The following is a 16805-nucleotide window of genomic DNA, read 5'->3' on the forward strand; positions in this document are numbered from 1 at the left end:
AGAAAGTCGTGTTAGTTACACCACTTATAACTCAAGAACGGCTGAACCGATTTAGCTGAAAATTGCCAGGGAGGTAGTTTAGAGCCAGGAGAAGGACATAGAATACTTTTTGTCCCGTTCGAAATAAAAAAAAGTCTGCTTATTTATTGCCATTAAGGCGGAACAAAGTTCGCCGGGTCAGCTAGTTTGTAATAAGTAGAGCTATTGAGCTATGAGGCATGAGAATCACTGTTTTTCTGTACCAACAAACTAATGCAGTTACAAACTAGATTCTTTTCAATTCAATTTTTCATGTAAAAATCTTGCTCTGGTAGTAAACAGATAATCGGCAAATGAAAACTTCAGCTAAATCAGTTATGTTTTTTGTTAATACTAACAGCTAGTTATTCTGTGAGACTAACCCAGTTCCACCACTTCCCAGGCACATCCCTAGAAGCGATCCGCGAGGTGGTGAACTCGGGCAAGATCTGCGTTCTCAACCTGCACCCGCAGTCGCTGAAGATCCTGCGCAACTCCGACCTCAAGCCTTACACGGTCTTCGTGGCGCCCCCTAGCTTGGAGAAGCTGAGGCAGAAGAAGATCAGGAACGGAGAGGCTTTCAAGGTCAGTGTTGAAATCATATTCAAAAAAAGTTACACAAATTATTTACTATTTACAAAAAAAAAGTATTTAAGTAAGTATGTTTATATCCGTTGTCTAGTACCCATAGTACAAGCTTTGCTTAGTTTGGGACTAGAAGCGCAGTGTAAAATGTCTAAGGATATTTATTTATTTTATTTATTTATATTCTATAGGACGTTACTATTATTCAACCATCATCTTAGCATGGGCCATTTATTGTCCTGAAGCAGTGGTAGGGCTAAGGCAAGAATGGACGTTTTTTACTGAGTCATCTAGTTAGTTGGGTTTCATTGGAAGGTTTCATTGCTGTGGTGGGAAAGAGAGGTTAATTCCACATCCACATTTTAGTTCTCACGATTGCTTTCAATAATGACTCAAGTCAGTACTTACTTACCTTCTTGCTAATTAATGCAGTCGCCACATTGATTAAAAAGATAACTACGTAGGTTCATACAAAAGTACCTACCTATGTTTCATCCAGGCTGTACCTGAAGATGCATGGTATGGTAACTTACTTTACCCTTCTTATTTGTCTGCAGGAGGAGGAGCTAAAAGAGATAATAGCGACCGCCCGCGACATGGAGCTCCGATGGGGGCACCTGTTCGACATGATCATCATCAACAACGACACACAACGTGCCTACCAGCAGCTGCTCAACGAGATCAACAGCCTCGAGCGCGAGCCGCAGTGGGTGCCGGCGCACTGGCTCAAGCACACCTAGCGGCCCCCGCGCGCCGCGGCACTCGCCCCACTCGCCGCCCCACTCGCCCCGCTCGGCCCAATCGTCCTCCTGATCGCAGCACTCGCGAGGACCATCTTCCACCTCCTCCTGTACTTCCTCGACCTCTGCGACCGGAGGCCCAAGCGCCCCGCGCGCCGGCTGAAACTTTAGCATAGAATTTAGCGATGTGTTCCCTTCGTGAGAGTGAGGACCTGCGTCTGTCGTGTTTAGTTCCCGCGGAGGACAGACCAAAGTTGTTAATACTTTCATTAGGTGTATTTTATATTTGGACGTTTTGGAAATTAATTAATCGTAAACGCCGATTCGGCGTTCGCGATCGTTCGATTTCGATCGGTTCGTGTTTGTTAATCGCGTTGACGAACGCGGAGTTTCGTGAAAGACGTGTAGGGTGTTTTCGAATACCCCATTGAGAGAATTAAGTAATATTTATTGATTTGTGTACGAGCTGTAGACCAGAGTTTTTACGGTACATAGAACCTCGAACCTTAGATACAGTCGTGTGAAACGAAGTAATCTTCCGGCAATAATAGGTACGCGATTGTCTGAATTAGGATTAAAGTTTTACCTAAATAGTGATGAATATGAGTAAAACAATAATTCGTGAAGGGGCTTAATACAATAAAAAAGTTTAATTTCTTTTTAATATACCTGATATTGTTCTGCCTTATTCGTGGATGTTGCGTAATTTTACATTTTTTAACTTGTACATCGTTTCATTCGTTAAAATTAGAAATGAAGTTCACATTTCACGTTAGGCGTTTTTATAGATCCCACATCCATTCTTTATTGCTAATTTTAACGGATATTAGAAATAGGTATTGTAAAGGAAACCGCTGAGGGTCAGTTAAAGTTCACTTTTCTAGTTTAGAATTTCAAATAACATTTTACACAATTCCTTCAAATATTTGAATAGTATTTCCTTCAAATTATAGTCTGTCTTGAAATGTCTGCTTTTCCCGGTTTACTGAAACAAGTCGTGGGACGCGCGCGCAAACTACGAGTTAGAATTTAGGTCGGCCGATGGCAATAGTTCCATAATCCTTAGATTTGACTTAGTACCTACATTTATTATCTAATCTGCAGACGTAAATTCTTACTTCCCACGTAGTTTTAGAAATCACCACGCTTTCAGTAGTAGACATCTATCTGCCTTTATCCAATAATCCGTTTTAAAATATTTGAGAACTTCTTATAATCGTAGGTCTCCATTTAATTCTATTTTTCCTTGAATCTAACGACTTTAGACTGCTCGCTGGATATCCGATTAAGCAACTCCAATGATGGCGGTCCATAAAAAAAGATTTTAAAGCCGCGGCAATTTACCAAATTACATTTTAAATTAGTCGTGTTAAATAGAAGTTGTTGAAACTTACATTAAGCTACAAACAATAATGCAAAGGAATTTATAGTTTGCAATTTAATAGATAGTTAATATCAAATACGATCAATAAACAATAAATTAACTATTTCTCTATTGCCAAATTTATACGGTAGATTTAAAAAAAAGATAGGATTTTTTGAAAAAATCTTCAGTAGTCTTGTGGGATTCTAAGGGCGTGACCCAGTGGTAGGAAGTTTCTAGTACCTAACAATAAACCAATAAAGGATCACTGCTATGATAGTGAGTAGTAAAGCAATATTTTATAACCGTATAATCAAATTTACCTACTGTACAACGACATATCTGATTTTTATAGTATACCTATTTCAATTTTTCGGCCAATCGAATGTATATTCCTTTTGGTAATTTTACCTCTATTTAATGTAACTAATAGATACAATAATTTATCGAATAGTCACGAGTTTGGTGTGCTTGTTTTTATTACGACCATTTGTCCGGTTTTTTGTGTAAACCACGTGTCTTTTTAAATGTGCTTGTAGGTATAGCTCGACAACACCGATCCACTCGATCACGTACGATTTTACATTTTGACAAATAATTACAATATTGTACTAATTACCTAGTGTAAAGAAACAAATGAACGCGCACATTTGTTGAAACTTATGTATGATGTATAGAATAAAGAATATTTAGAAAAGTAGGTACCTAACTAAAAACTTCTTAACTCGACCTACGCATCGTATCACAGAAAAGCTAGTCATCCCGATTGATAAAAATGCTAATGAAATTCTTAAAGATGAGCAACTAACTGCGCAGGAGGCCATCATAGATGTTGTCGAGTTATACGTCCCTCCGTAGAGAGAATAGTTAACGCAATACATTTTATAAGATGAACACAATATTCTAAATATTCAGGGATAAGTGAAATTAGTTTGTTTACATTATTTGTATATCTGTGTAGATAGAATTGTGCATTCCAAATACTTTAGTGCCAAATACATAAGGCCACGAGGAATAGTGGGTTGAATATTCTTTTTATAATAATCACAATTTTTAAATAAAATAATATGTTATTTTGTATGTATGTTGTAGGTATGTTATACCATTACCATTGTCATGTTATGTGTACTGATTTTGAGATATCGTGTCATAATTTTTAAATTGATCGAGAATATTGCATTAGTTGCGTAAGTTGATAATATATTTGAGCAAAATCAGTGGTAGCCTGTGAGGTGCTAAAAATTTTTAAACAGATTTATTGTTTTTATCATATTCTGTATGTATTTATGTTATCGTTACACTGGGGTATGCGTGTCGATGTTTTTTCGTACTGGCAACATGCGTAGGTACCTCTATTATTGTAACTTTTTGCGAAAGGCAACACTTAAAACATTGTCACGTATGCTCAGTGAAAATGTGGATTTGCCGAGATTTCACAGTATTGATATTGTCTAATTTATAAATAGTCCTGTATATAATTTATTAACAACTGAATAAATAATGAAAGAGTATAAATAACATGTTAATAGAGAACAATTTAATGTAAATAATAGAGTACCTATTAAATTTAATATCAGATAATGTTTGTTTTATTTCGTTCGTAGGCATTGTAACATATCGTAACCGTTCCTACAAGATCACCACACCCTGATTGAACAACATAGATTATGCACGAAAGTTTTTTAATAAAACTAGCCGACCCGACCTTACCCTACTCTACAGAAGCGCCACCTAGTATTTTCAAACCACCCAGGGACCATTAATTGAAACATCAACTAAATAAATCGGTCCATAGCCGCATCGCATTACGAGAATGAGGACGCATTCGATTCCTGTCGACCATAATAATACTGTAAAGTTTCATCAAAATCCGTTCAGTAGTTTTTGCGTGAAAGAGTAACAAACATCTAAACATACATAAAAACTTTCGCATTTATTAGTAGGATAACCCTGAATAACATAATTATAGGCTACTAGCTTTTGCCCGCGGCGGCGTCACCCGCGTGAAATTTAGTTGTCCCAGATCGTCATAAATTATGTTATTCTGGGTTATAAAAAAGAATACTGTAAAGTTTCATCATTATCCGTTCAGTAGTTTTTGCGTGAAAGAGTAACAAACATGTTAACATCCAGACATCTAAACATCAATTCTTTGTCTTTCGCATTTATTATAAACGAGTATTAGTAGGTAGAATAATTTATGACGATCTGTGACAAACTAAATTCACGAGGGTGAAGCCGCGGGTAAAAGCTAGTTTAATATAGGCCCGTGCAACGTAGTGGGCTTTTACCATAATACTGTACAAATTCCGCGCGCGGAATCCACTCAACGCAACGACAAACAACATAACCCTCCTTCTGGCGCAGTAGGGTAAATAGTAGCTCAACGCAACGGGTCGGGGAGGACTGAAGAAGGCCTAGGCCTATCCAGTTTTTATTACTAAAGTGATACCCTGCCTGGCCCTGAACTCACCGTAAAACAGCAGATGAAAAGAACGTTTACGATTTTATAATACCTACTTACCTACGTTTGTCAGGCGGGTTAAAACTAAACTCTGATTTTTAATTCGACGGAATTTTGACATTTCAGAAGTGTTGTCAACACTGAAACATTCCCACTAAGAATGGAGAGCATTTTCATAAATTAAAAAATAATCCTTTCTTGAATTTAAGGTTTAACTTGAAAAACTAAGGCTTAAAAATGTACCAATCATTTCAAAATGGTTATTTGAATTTTAATTATCATACTTTTGAAGTTACAAAAAAAATTGGCAAATTATTTTTCTATTACTGGTCTCCCTGGCCAATAATCCATGGGTTACAAACCTTTTTTATGAAAATCCTTTTGTTAATAAAATCTTAGCTTCATAAAATAATCAACTTAACAAGATGCCAATTTTATAATCCAAGTTGATTATGATGACGATAATGATGATTGATGATCAATACATATTTTCGTTTATGATAATATGTTGTTTTACTACGTTAAAAACACGTTTTTTTCTATTTAATCTCTAAAATGTACATAATAATTAGTGTTCATTGAATTCACAAAACAAAAAATAGTTCATTCTTGTAAATTGTACTTGATGAAATTTCATTTCATATTATTTATTAATAATTCAAAGCAAAAAAGGCTTATTACATCTGAATTGTCAAAAAATGACAGCCGTCAGAATTCCGTCGAATTAAAAATCGGACTATAGGTACTGCATGCAAGGATTTCGTAAGGAAGAATCTACGCAATTTTTTAGGACAGATTCAACTCTAGTTATTAATTAGAAGCTAAAATGAGATTGATTGTTTTACAAAATTATAGTGTAGTCCGATTTAATTTAAAAAAATGTTTTATCCTTGAATAAAATGAGAGAATTCGGACCGATCACGGATATAAGTGTGACGTTAATGACGTTGACTTTGACAATCCGAGTTTGACGTTTCATCTTCGAGTTCGAGGGAAAGTCACAAATCGTAAACTGATTCCTTTCATTCCTTTCTCCAAAAAATTGCAATTACCTTGCTTTATTTTTCTAAATTGAGTGGTCAAAAATGCCTTCAATGAAGGTAGAAGGTGATAGTGACGGTGACGGAGACATGTCTGGAGGAGATACTGAAAGATCTGGGGGATCCTCCCGAGGGCCTGATAGGGACTCCAGCGCTGAGGAAGCTGATGAACCCGACTCTGATGACTCCTCAGAGATGGACGAGAGTGAATGCGAGCGGCGCAGGAACGAGTGCCTGGACAACTTAGGTTGGTATCGACGCTCAGCGTTGAGGTTATGTTTACAAACATTTAGGTTTATGTGTCAAGTCTTGTGCTAATTTGCACCAAAATAGACCAATATTTTAGATCTTTCGCTTCTTATCGACTGTTATAAATTATATAAATAGTCTGAAATTATTTATTTTGTCATCATTTTTGTGAAGTTTGGGTCAGATGATATTTTTAGTAACCTACTTTTTGTCTATTTGTCAAAATGTATGAGAATATGATTTGTTTAATTGGTTTTGCAAGGTTTAGCGTTTATTGTAAAACTGATTTTTCCTAGAAACTGTACTTGGTATTTGAATTTGGTGTGTTGGTTACCAGAATCTGGCAGTTAGGCAGTTGTTATAAGTCATATAATTAAATCAATGGCATTGCCATCTACTTTAACAGTTAAAACATAAAGTTTTCATTATTATTTAACCAAATAACTCTGTTATTATAAAACAATAGCTTGCAACATCAGGTCCAGGCTAAGGATAGATTCAGATCCATTAACACCATTCATAATTTGTTCCAAGATAAATGAATAAGGGAGTGACAAATTCAGTTATTATTTTTATCAATCTAATACTCTAGATGACTTTTAGAGCTTTAGCAAGATATTTTAGCTACACTATTTTAGCAAAACTTAACTTTATGGCTTTGGAATCCCATGCTTTGTTAATGATTCCTTCATTGATTAGTTTAAATATCTGACCAGAGGATCTGAGTCTCATAATTGTACAATTTCTATTTCATCCTTCTATTATTATTTTGAAAAATATAACTGTGTAACAAATATCCTTATACTACATTAACAGTATATTGTGGGTCCGAGTCCTGCCTTAGGCAGTTCAGCTTTTTCAAGTTATTTATTTAAAATCCTTGTAAATTATCATGTAAACTTATAAAAATCTTATAATACTTTCCAGCGAACCTCGAGCGTCAATTCACTGTTCTCCGTGAGCAGCTGTACTGTGAGAGAGTTAAGCACGTAGAGTATCAGCTGGCCGAAGTGCGCGGTGGAAGGTCGCAGGAGTACCAGGGGCCCTTACGCAGGCTGCAAGAGAACATGAGGGTTAGGTATGTTGAAAAATTAGTTTTATTAAATTAAGTTTAAGTACTGTTTTTAAATGTTATGCTTTTTATTATATGGATAAGTATGATTTATAGTAAAACACCATGGAAGTTCACAATTATGAGGAAGTTTCTTTGGAATTCTAATGTTAAAGAAATTTAAGTGTACATAACATCATCTCATCAACTGCTGATGCAAATGAATTTAGTGTTTTCATTGGACATTGACATCTGTACATTTTTATATTTAGGCTGGGTTATTTAAATTGGGTTTAATAATGCCTTTCTTTTCTTTATACCAAAGTCAAACCACGGCCCTTGACCTAATTATCTGATTGATTGAGATTAAACAATGTTTGAGATTGAGACCTTAAAATTGCTGTAACAAGCTTAAGTGGTGATAAGCAAGAAAATATCTTGAGACTACGCACCAGAAAGCGCCACGTTAGCCCACCTGTCTAAGACCTCCCCCACACTAGCTTCGTTCGTATGTCGGTGTCCCCTTTGCGCCTACGCAGCGTCGAGCAGTCAGTAACGCAACATCGGGGTGAGGTAATTACGTTACTTGTACGAAAAAAACGTTGCCTTGGTACTACGATGATGCGACGCCAGCACTGCTTAGATCTGGCGTTTGGCAGCTGCTCAGCATTGGCATTGTGGCGACCCTGCCGCGCTGCGAGTTTATTCCGAACCCGTTATCCGAAATTTCGAATGTTGCCATCCCTCTCACGCAAAGCGAGATGCTAGCATGAGCGAGGGTGTTAGATAGATAGACCCGAAACTACGTAAACGTTTCGGAGTAGCCCTGCTGAGCCAGTGTTGCATTGACGTTGCACGGCGCTAGCAAAACTACGACACTCGAAAGACCCTAGTAGAGGGTGCGATGACACGACGACCTAATCAACTAATTAAAGCGCAGAAATTATTCACCTTACTAACTTCGATTCTATTTTCGATTAAGGGCTTAATGTGTCTATATTTTGTTATTGTTGTAGTCTGTTCTTATAATCCCTCCCAATGCAGGATCCTTAAACCCAGAAGAGTCCATTAATTAAACGAACATGCTTTCGCCTCTTTGAAGGTTACCAATATCTTCCGATTATTCTGAAACTGAAACAACAAGTAAACACTGAACAATTTAAAATCGATCTAATAGAGAGAGCCTATTAGAATTCCTTTAAAAGCGTTTGCGAGAGTTTTTGCATTAGCTTATCCACATTTTAAGTTTTGGTCAAAGTCAAAGTAAACTAATGTTCAACATGTTTAAACTTTTTTGTAATAAGGCCCTTGATGTTTTTAACTGGAGCTCTAACAAGTATAAAAAATGTTTTGATTTATTTGAATGGTATTGGTAAGTTAGTAGTGTCATATCTTCAGACTTACTTGCCTAAAGTTCAGTGGAAGCTTTTTCTAGTAGGTATCTATTGCCATTTATTTAAATTTATACTCACAGTTTGTTAGTGAAAAGAACGATGTCAATAAATTCGGCGTCGCACGCGTGAGATGTGTGTTTTGTATATCTGTCATAAAATAGTGCGCTTATTCGTCTTTTGTTTTTTTTCGTTTTCATAAAGCTATTCGTATTACGCGCGGCTGGCAGCCGTCTTTTGTTTTTCCCATGTTTGAATAAAATATCGTGTATTTTTTTCTTCGTCGTGTAAAATTAAGTTTTTAATTTGTTGCAGAATCGAAGTGGCCGGCATCCTGAAGCAGTACCGCATCGAGAACATCAAACACAAGTACGAGGCTGAGGAGCAGGCCGCTCACCAGCATTATAAGGTAAGTTTATGATTAATTAGTTCAGCTTAAACTATCCATAAATTAAATTATAAGAATTTACTAACTGAAGCTTTCTTAAAGCGAAAAACTGATGCGTACTCGAAAGAAAAGCGCTATGCACTGAATGACGTGATTTGCTTTTCTGTGAATATAAATGATTATAATAATACATTCAACTCAAAAGTATGATAATAATACATTCAACTCTCACTGGAATGATCCAGTGAGAGTTGAATGTATTATTATCATACTTACAGAAAGGTCTTAGGTCTGTCTAACGACATTTTAAAGTAAAAATCTAACTGACCTCAAGATCGCAGACTTAATTTAATTTGTCTAACTAAACATTTAAATTCAATCAATCTTAAGATTGATTATTTTAGTTTATATCGAATTTTTGGCCTGTCACTTTAACTTAGAACTATGAAGCTTTTTTATGGCAATCCGCGCTGTCCGTCGTGGCAAGTGTCAGGTATAACGGGGAAACGGAGAGAATTAAACATTTTCGAAAACGAATTAAAAATGAAGAAATAGGATTAGGAAAGGACCTGTGAAAGCTTCATCGTTATGTATTTTTAACCGACTAAAAAAATAAGGAGGTTCTCTGTATGTTATTTTTAAATGTATTTGGTTGAAGACTGATGTTTATTTATTATAGATCTAGCGCCTAACTAAGTGTCTTAGCTATAGGAGCGGCACGGGAGGGTGATTTTGTAACGGTCAATCGTCATCAGCGATTTAAGATTTGTATAGATCGTTTCATCCACGAAGACGCGCCCCACCACTTTTTGGTCAAGTGCGGGGAGTTTCGTAATGTAATCTCTTCGTCGGAGATTTCAGTCACTGTACTTACAATATTCTGTATGGCTGCCCTTCAAGGCTGCTCTAATTCGTTTTAATTTATTTATTTCCATGCCCAACGTCGCCAATCATTAAATAATACAGCATTCCGCTAATCCTTTATTTTTTATTAGTAAACAATGTGTTTCTATGGAGACGTCATCCATAGACATGACAGTATCCATGAGTGCACACGCACACTACAATAATGACGCTTGGATTGCTCGGATCAAACTCCACGCACCCCGTGCTTCCCTCGACCAAAAAATGGTGGGGCGCGTCTTCGTGGATGAAACGATACGATCTACAGGGTGGAAACGTTAAGTGATCTCACTCGATTATTTCAAAAACTATACAAGATATTGAAAAACTGATTACTGATCCTGAAAGTGCTTCAAGAGCTCTTTCAAACGGTAACATTAATAGGTTACACAATAAACTTCCATACTAAATGTATGCCAGTCACACAATATTAGATAAGAAAGTGTATTTTTTTTAATTTAATAATAAACTCTTAAAATAAACTTGTAAATTGTATTCCTATTTTAAATTATTCATGGAAAACATTGGTTTTAGGCTTTACTTGCTATAATATTGTCAAGAGATGTGTCATGAATGTGGTAGTACAAAATGTATGGAAGAAGGGAACATTGAATTTTTGGATAGATCCAGTTTATTCTGTAACTTATTATTGATACCATTGGATAGAGCTTGTGAAGCACTTTTAGAATTAGTAATCAGTTTACGATATCATGTGTAGTTTTTAAAATAATGTGACTACCAAATGTATGGAAGCTGGAAACATTGAATTTTCGGATAGATCCAGTTTATTCTGTAAACTATTATTAATACCGTTTGATAGAGCTCATGAAGCACTTTCAGGATCAGTAACTAGTTTATTGATATCTTGTATAGTTTAGAAATAATCGCGTGAGATCACTTATCGTTTCCACCCTGTATAGTGCCGGTATGGCCTGACGTCACATCATAATAATGAGGGCTATCGTTTTAGCGCTCACCAGTTAGCGCCACTGTAGAGTTAGGTCCTGTCACTTGCTAGTAGCGAAGACAGTGGCACCAACTGGTGAGCGCGAAAGTGGTAGGAGGACTATCGTATTTGCACTCATCAAGATGGCGCCACTGTAGAGTAAGGTCCTGTCAATCGCCAGGGGTGCCAACTGTTAAGTATAAAAACGATAGCCCTCATTATGTCACCCCTCCCGTGCCGCTCCCATACTTCAGGCGATGACTGAGTTAATTTGACGGCCGTTTGGTGTAGTGGTTCAGAACGGACTACTATGCCGAGAGGTCCCGGGTTCGATTCCCGGCTGGGCAGAAATTGAAATGATGAATTTTAATTTCTGTGACGGGTCTGGGTGTTACTATGTATAATATGTATGTATTTAAAAAAAAAAGTATATAAGTAGTATATCCGTTAAGCTAGCACCCATAACACAAGCATATTAATTGCTTACTTTGGGGCTATAAAAAAAAACCGTAAATTATTATAAATTATTAATCGCTGGATCTATAGAAGCGTCGGCTCATTTGTGAAGTACAAGTCAAAGTCAAAATTTCTTTATTTGTTTAGACTAATAAATAGTTCTTACAAATCGTCATAAAATAAAATATGCTCTTAAGGAGCCTCTACATGTCTCATAATCTTTTTACCCTACCAGCGCTTCGAGACCAACATTTGGCAAGTGCTGAGAAGAAGCGCCGCAACAAACTCAGTCACCACTGTCTGCCGGTTAATATAAATAAATAGAAATAGTAGTAGTAGGTACATTCGATTCAGGAGCAGTTCACTGAATTTACCATGCATTCTTGTATGGTGTTTCATAAGAATGGGTAGGTATACAAGATTGCGTGGTATATTAAACAAGGTAGTGACGTGCTAATATCTAGACTTACATATTAAGGTACTAGTAGAAATGACTCGCATACATAAATTTGAATAACTTGGATTGACAAGGGAAATTGAAACGCAACTTTTTAGAAATGCTTATCCTTCGCGGCACAATGAATTGCTATTCCAAAGCAACAAAGCTCGCCTTTCATGGCCCAGTGATGAATGAGTTGATTCGTTCAATAGATACTGTTTAATGAAGACGTTGGCGCAGAAGTTTGCTTTTTCGTGAAAAAACTGAGTTGTAAATGTTTTTGAATTGATTTGTAGAAAATGGGCCGGCTTTGAGCCCAATGTTAATAGCGTTGTCGCGCTCAACTTTCATTGGAATTAAACCCATTGTACCTACGTTTAGTTTTTTTTGTTTTCATATTCTGTTTTTTAAACCTTCAAAATAAATAATTAAGCCTAATAACAAATAGATCAGTCAAAAATTTTTTTATTATGCCTTCTTTAATTACGACTCATGGCGAAACTGACGTGATATACCTATAAAATTATCACTCTCACGGGATTTTACAACAAAAACTTATACATATAACGGTTAACAGATATTTTTACCCGTGAGAGTGATAATTGTATAGTAAAAAATGCATTATAATGGTTTAAAACAGGTATGCTCAAAATTAACAGCTTTTCATAAAGAGGTCTGCCTATCTGTGGAACAGACGGCACAGATTTAGTAAAACAAAAGCACACGCAAAATATTATTAAGTTGACTATAAGTGGCCAGTTATTTAAACTTCTATTCATAAAATGTATGCTAATTTTTATTGTTCATCATAATCCAAACGCGTTTGCTTGTGACACACCAACCACAAGGTAAGTGAAGTATAATTTTCTTGAACTTTATAGGCGAGGTAAGTTAGTTATGTGTACTTACAAAACCACATAGTGTTTTTTCCTTCCTAAAGCTGACGATTTCAAAATCGCATACAAACATAATGATGATTAAATCGCAAGAAAATTCACTGAATACTTCTTAATTTACATACAGGATGCGGCAACGGGTTTGAAATAATTCATGAATATATATTATTTAAAGCAAGAGTTTATTATGTTGTTGCTTACATGACTTGGAGTATTTTATACGGAATTTTGTATAGCGTGGTAGTATTACCTTCCGAAACAACACTACAATATTAATAATTATTTTAAAATAATAAAGTAATCATGACCTAAAGACCGATGTCCCCTAGATAGATGGGGCAGAGGGCGTCTACAACAGTCCTCCATCGCGTTCGGTCTTGAGCTTCGCGTTTGATCTCGCTCGGTCTTGCTGATTTTCTTCGCCTCGTTTACTACAGTGCGCCGCCAAGTTTGCTATCATATCGCTTGTTATGCAACAAAGTAATCATAATAATAAACTTTCCTGTTTAATTTCTTAAGGAATTCTAACAAATACAAATGCCAGGTTCAAGCAATTGACATAATTTCTGTTTATTTACTTCATAAATCATTATTATCCCAAGCCTGTTGCATTTATTTACAACATAGCAATCCCATCTACATGGCCGCGTACAAAGCCCGTGCTACGTAGCGTTGTAGTCTGTAGCAGTTTTGTAGCACTACGTATCGCGACCGGTACTCTGCGTTTGCGGTCACCGATAACAGATGGCGCTAGTAGTATCTTACAGGCAGTCTGCACGCACAGCTTGATACTTTAAGCGAATGATTACTCGAATCATGATGACGAACTGACACGTGTTATTAAAATCTTTGCTTTCATGACGAAACTAATATCTTCGTAGAGATCAGTAGTTTAAACTTTATTTTCAATGATAAATGGTACTTTTATGGGATTTATTATGATAAATAAGTTGTTCTCATCATTTGTGGTTAGGTGTTTCATGATTTGTAACATACCTACCGAGAACATAATATCGTATGTTGTTAACCGTTTCTTAACTTTTTTAATTGTTTCAAGCAAAACGTAATAAAAAAGCAATAAATAATTATTCATAATTAATTAGTGAGCAAACAAAGAAACGCGAATATGAAATCGAAAAAAAAACTATTTTATAATTGCCCTTGATTAAATAATAGAAATACATAGGTAGTAGATACCTGCACAAAACCATTTTTTTATGAAATCCTAGGTAGGTACATTAAAGTTACAAAAATCAAAAACTTTTGACTTTCGTGTACTAGAAAATCGATTGCGCAATATTTTGATTTCTGCTTCAATACCCATTACGATGTATTGAAATACCTAATATCGTTCTAGTTTTACTATTATTTTCTGTTTTTACTATAACCTGAAATATTTAACACGTTTTGTAACTTAATTAAGTTTAGTTTTGTACTTCTACGTAGGTAATGACTGTCGGATGTGTAGTAATTAATATTAATTTGTCCAAAATGTAACACTGAAGGAATTGTTTGTTAAAATTCGATAAACCTTGTTATAATATTATTATCTTTGGGATATAGGAATACTTAGTCTTTGCATAGCAGGGCGTTGGACAAAAGACTTCAACGCATTGCGTCATCGTTTCAGTTGACGTCAGACTCCACCTTCAGACAATCTTTATTAATATTGTGGGAAAACAACTCTGTTTTTCTTTTTGTTACCTTTTAATGTCTAAACCTCTGAACCGTATGAATCATCATTATCATGAGGTCATTTAGTCTCCAAAGCAGGAGGACAACTCTCTCTAATGTTGGTACCAAATGGAGGATATGAATCCCTACTACGGACATTGTAATAGACAATAAATAAAAGTTGATTCTTATAGACCTGATATTATCGTAAGATACTGACAAGACAATTTAATACCTACTACCCAAGATTCTATTTCTACTCCTAGACATACCTACCTAAGTCCCATTAAACACTAAATTAAATGAAAACCTTATTCCATCTATCCAGTGATTCCATAAATCGAGACACAATAGAATCAATTGGGTAGTCGACATCAATAATGAATAATTCCTACACATGTTATTACTTTATTTCGATATAGGTATACAATAGCTTTGAAATTAAAATAAGTTCGCGAACTACGATTAGTTCGTAGGATTTTCTTTGTCATAAAAATCTATGAGACAATTTATTACTTTTTATGCATTATTCATTAATAATGTAACAAAACCCGTCTCAAGACTGCTTGATCTTTGGGTTACAGGACTTACAGGATAATAAAATTAAATGAAAAACTATAATCCTAAACTACAGCTCCTTTTACTAGCGCCCACACAAAATCAACCCACTCTATTCCCAAAGGTCAAGGTGCAAGATATAAAATGTAATAAAGGCTGTACCGAGTATTGATTCCGCGGCCCTGTAGGGCTTCGTATTCAGGGCCTGAAGGAAAACCTCTTCGCAATGACATTATTTGTAAGCTGCTTACGGCAGACTGCGCGGCGTAAGGTATCCCCGTTCGGGACTGGTGTGTACTTACGATTTTTTGAAGAAACATCTTGTAGGAAACTGTAACTGTATTTTTTTAATTTATTAACGACAGAATAAGTACTAGTAACCTACCTACTTACACTTTAAAATACTTAAATAATTACTTTTCATATCATTCCGGTTGATAGGTTTTTTGACAAAAGAAATATCTAGGACTAGCGGCCGCCCGCGACTACGTACGCGTGGATCCCATTTTAACCCCTTAGGGGTATTGTCAGTCAGTCAGTCAGTCACCTTTGAGTTAAATTTAGATTTCGCCCTGTCACAGAAAAACACGATTATAAACAAAAGGATAAGAAATGTTCTCTCATAAAAAGTACGTGATATATTCTTGTTTTTAATGGAAATTATAACAGCTACGAAAATCGCATCCTTTAAGTGCCTAATAAAAGTTTCATCTGCTAAACTCTGTTTAACGTGATTAGTAATAAATAATAAATTATTATTACGTTACTTTCGTATATTATGTTAAAATGGATAGAAATTATAGTCTTTAAATTGGGGGAAAAGTTATAAAAATACTTCAATTCTCGTTTAAGTACTTCGCTCTCGATAAAAGATAAATAGGTCGTTTCGAATCGTTTCGTAGGACGACCTATTTCAAGCATTCGGACTAGAGCTCAATCGATCTGGCTGAATATAATGTAACAAATACTCATCCTAATTCAAATACAAGAGGCGATATCAAATGATACATAACATAGACTATGTTATGTAAGTATAAATGAGTAGGTAAATTAGATCAAACTTTTGCATTAACACGTAAAAAAAATATACCCTGTACCTATATTTGATTGACCAAATATGGCAATATTATGAATAGTAAACACGTCAAACTTGATGAAATATTAAAACTTTTTCTCGAAACCTCTAAAGTAGAGGAGGAATACGAGTTCGCGGTTTGGCTTCCATGTTTTCAATTATATTATTATTAACTTTTGCTGCAATAAACTCTCGGCCGTTTTCATACAATAATACGAGGGTGGTCTGAAAAGTTTCCGACCTCAACGTGAAGATGGCAGCACACATCAATTAAAGTCAGGGAATGTAATTGTGCATCTTTTGACAGCAACACTTCAAAGTTTCAGCCATTTTTGACGCGCGGTTTTTATTTGAAAGTCGTTTGAGTGAGTCGATGTGAGTATTTTTGTGAAAATGGAAAAAATCGAGTATCGAGCTGTCATAAAATATTTGTTTTTGAAAGGGAATACCCCTACGCAAATCAAAGATGAGTTAGATTCTGTGTACGGGGACTCTTTACCGTCATTTACCACAGTAAAATTTTGGGCAGCCGAATTTAAACGTGGCCGTAAGAGCTTGGGAGATGATGA

The 16805-nt window shown here is 35.7% G+C and overlaps 2 protein-coding genes across 2 annotated transcripts in view; both read left to right on the top strand.

Moving 5' to 3' along the window:
* Nucleotides 1–4287, top strand: part of LOC135078267 (uncharacterized) — a 156558-nt gene extending 152271 nt beyond the window's left edge. The window contains exons 21-22 of the mRNA XM_063972866.1: nucleotides 422–603; nucleotides 1161–4287. Coding sequence (XP_063828936.1) covers nucleotides 422–603; nucleotides 1161–1343 — 365 coding nt within the window. The 3' untranslated portion in view covers nucleotides 1344–4287. The remainder of the gene's footprint in view (nucleotides 1–421; nucleotides 604–1160) is intronic.
* Nucleotides 4288–6150: 1863 nt separating this feature from the next.
* Nucleotides 6151–16805, top strand: part of LOC135078118 (breast cancer metastasis-suppressor 1-like protein) — a 142788-nt gene continuing 132133 nt past the window's right edge. Inside the window, exons 1-3 of the mRNA XM_063972696.1 lie at nucleotides 6151–6457; nucleotides 7387–7537; nucleotides 9217–9310. Of these exons, the coding sequence (XP_063828766.1) occupies nucleotides 6256–6457; nucleotides 7387–7537; nucleotides 9217–9310 (447 nt within the window). The 5' untranslated portion in view covers nucleotides 6151–6255. The remainder of the gene's footprint in view (nucleotides 6458–7386; nucleotides 7538–9216; nucleotides 9311–16805) is intronic.

The sequence above is a fragment of the Ostrinia nubilalis genome, chromosome 14 (assembly GCF_963855985.1).
Source record: "Ostrinia nubilalis chromosome 14, ilOstNubi1.1, whole genome shotgun sequence".
NCBI lineage: Eukaryota > Metazoa > Arthropoda > Insecta > Lepidoptera > Crambidae > Ostrinia > Ostrinia nubilalis.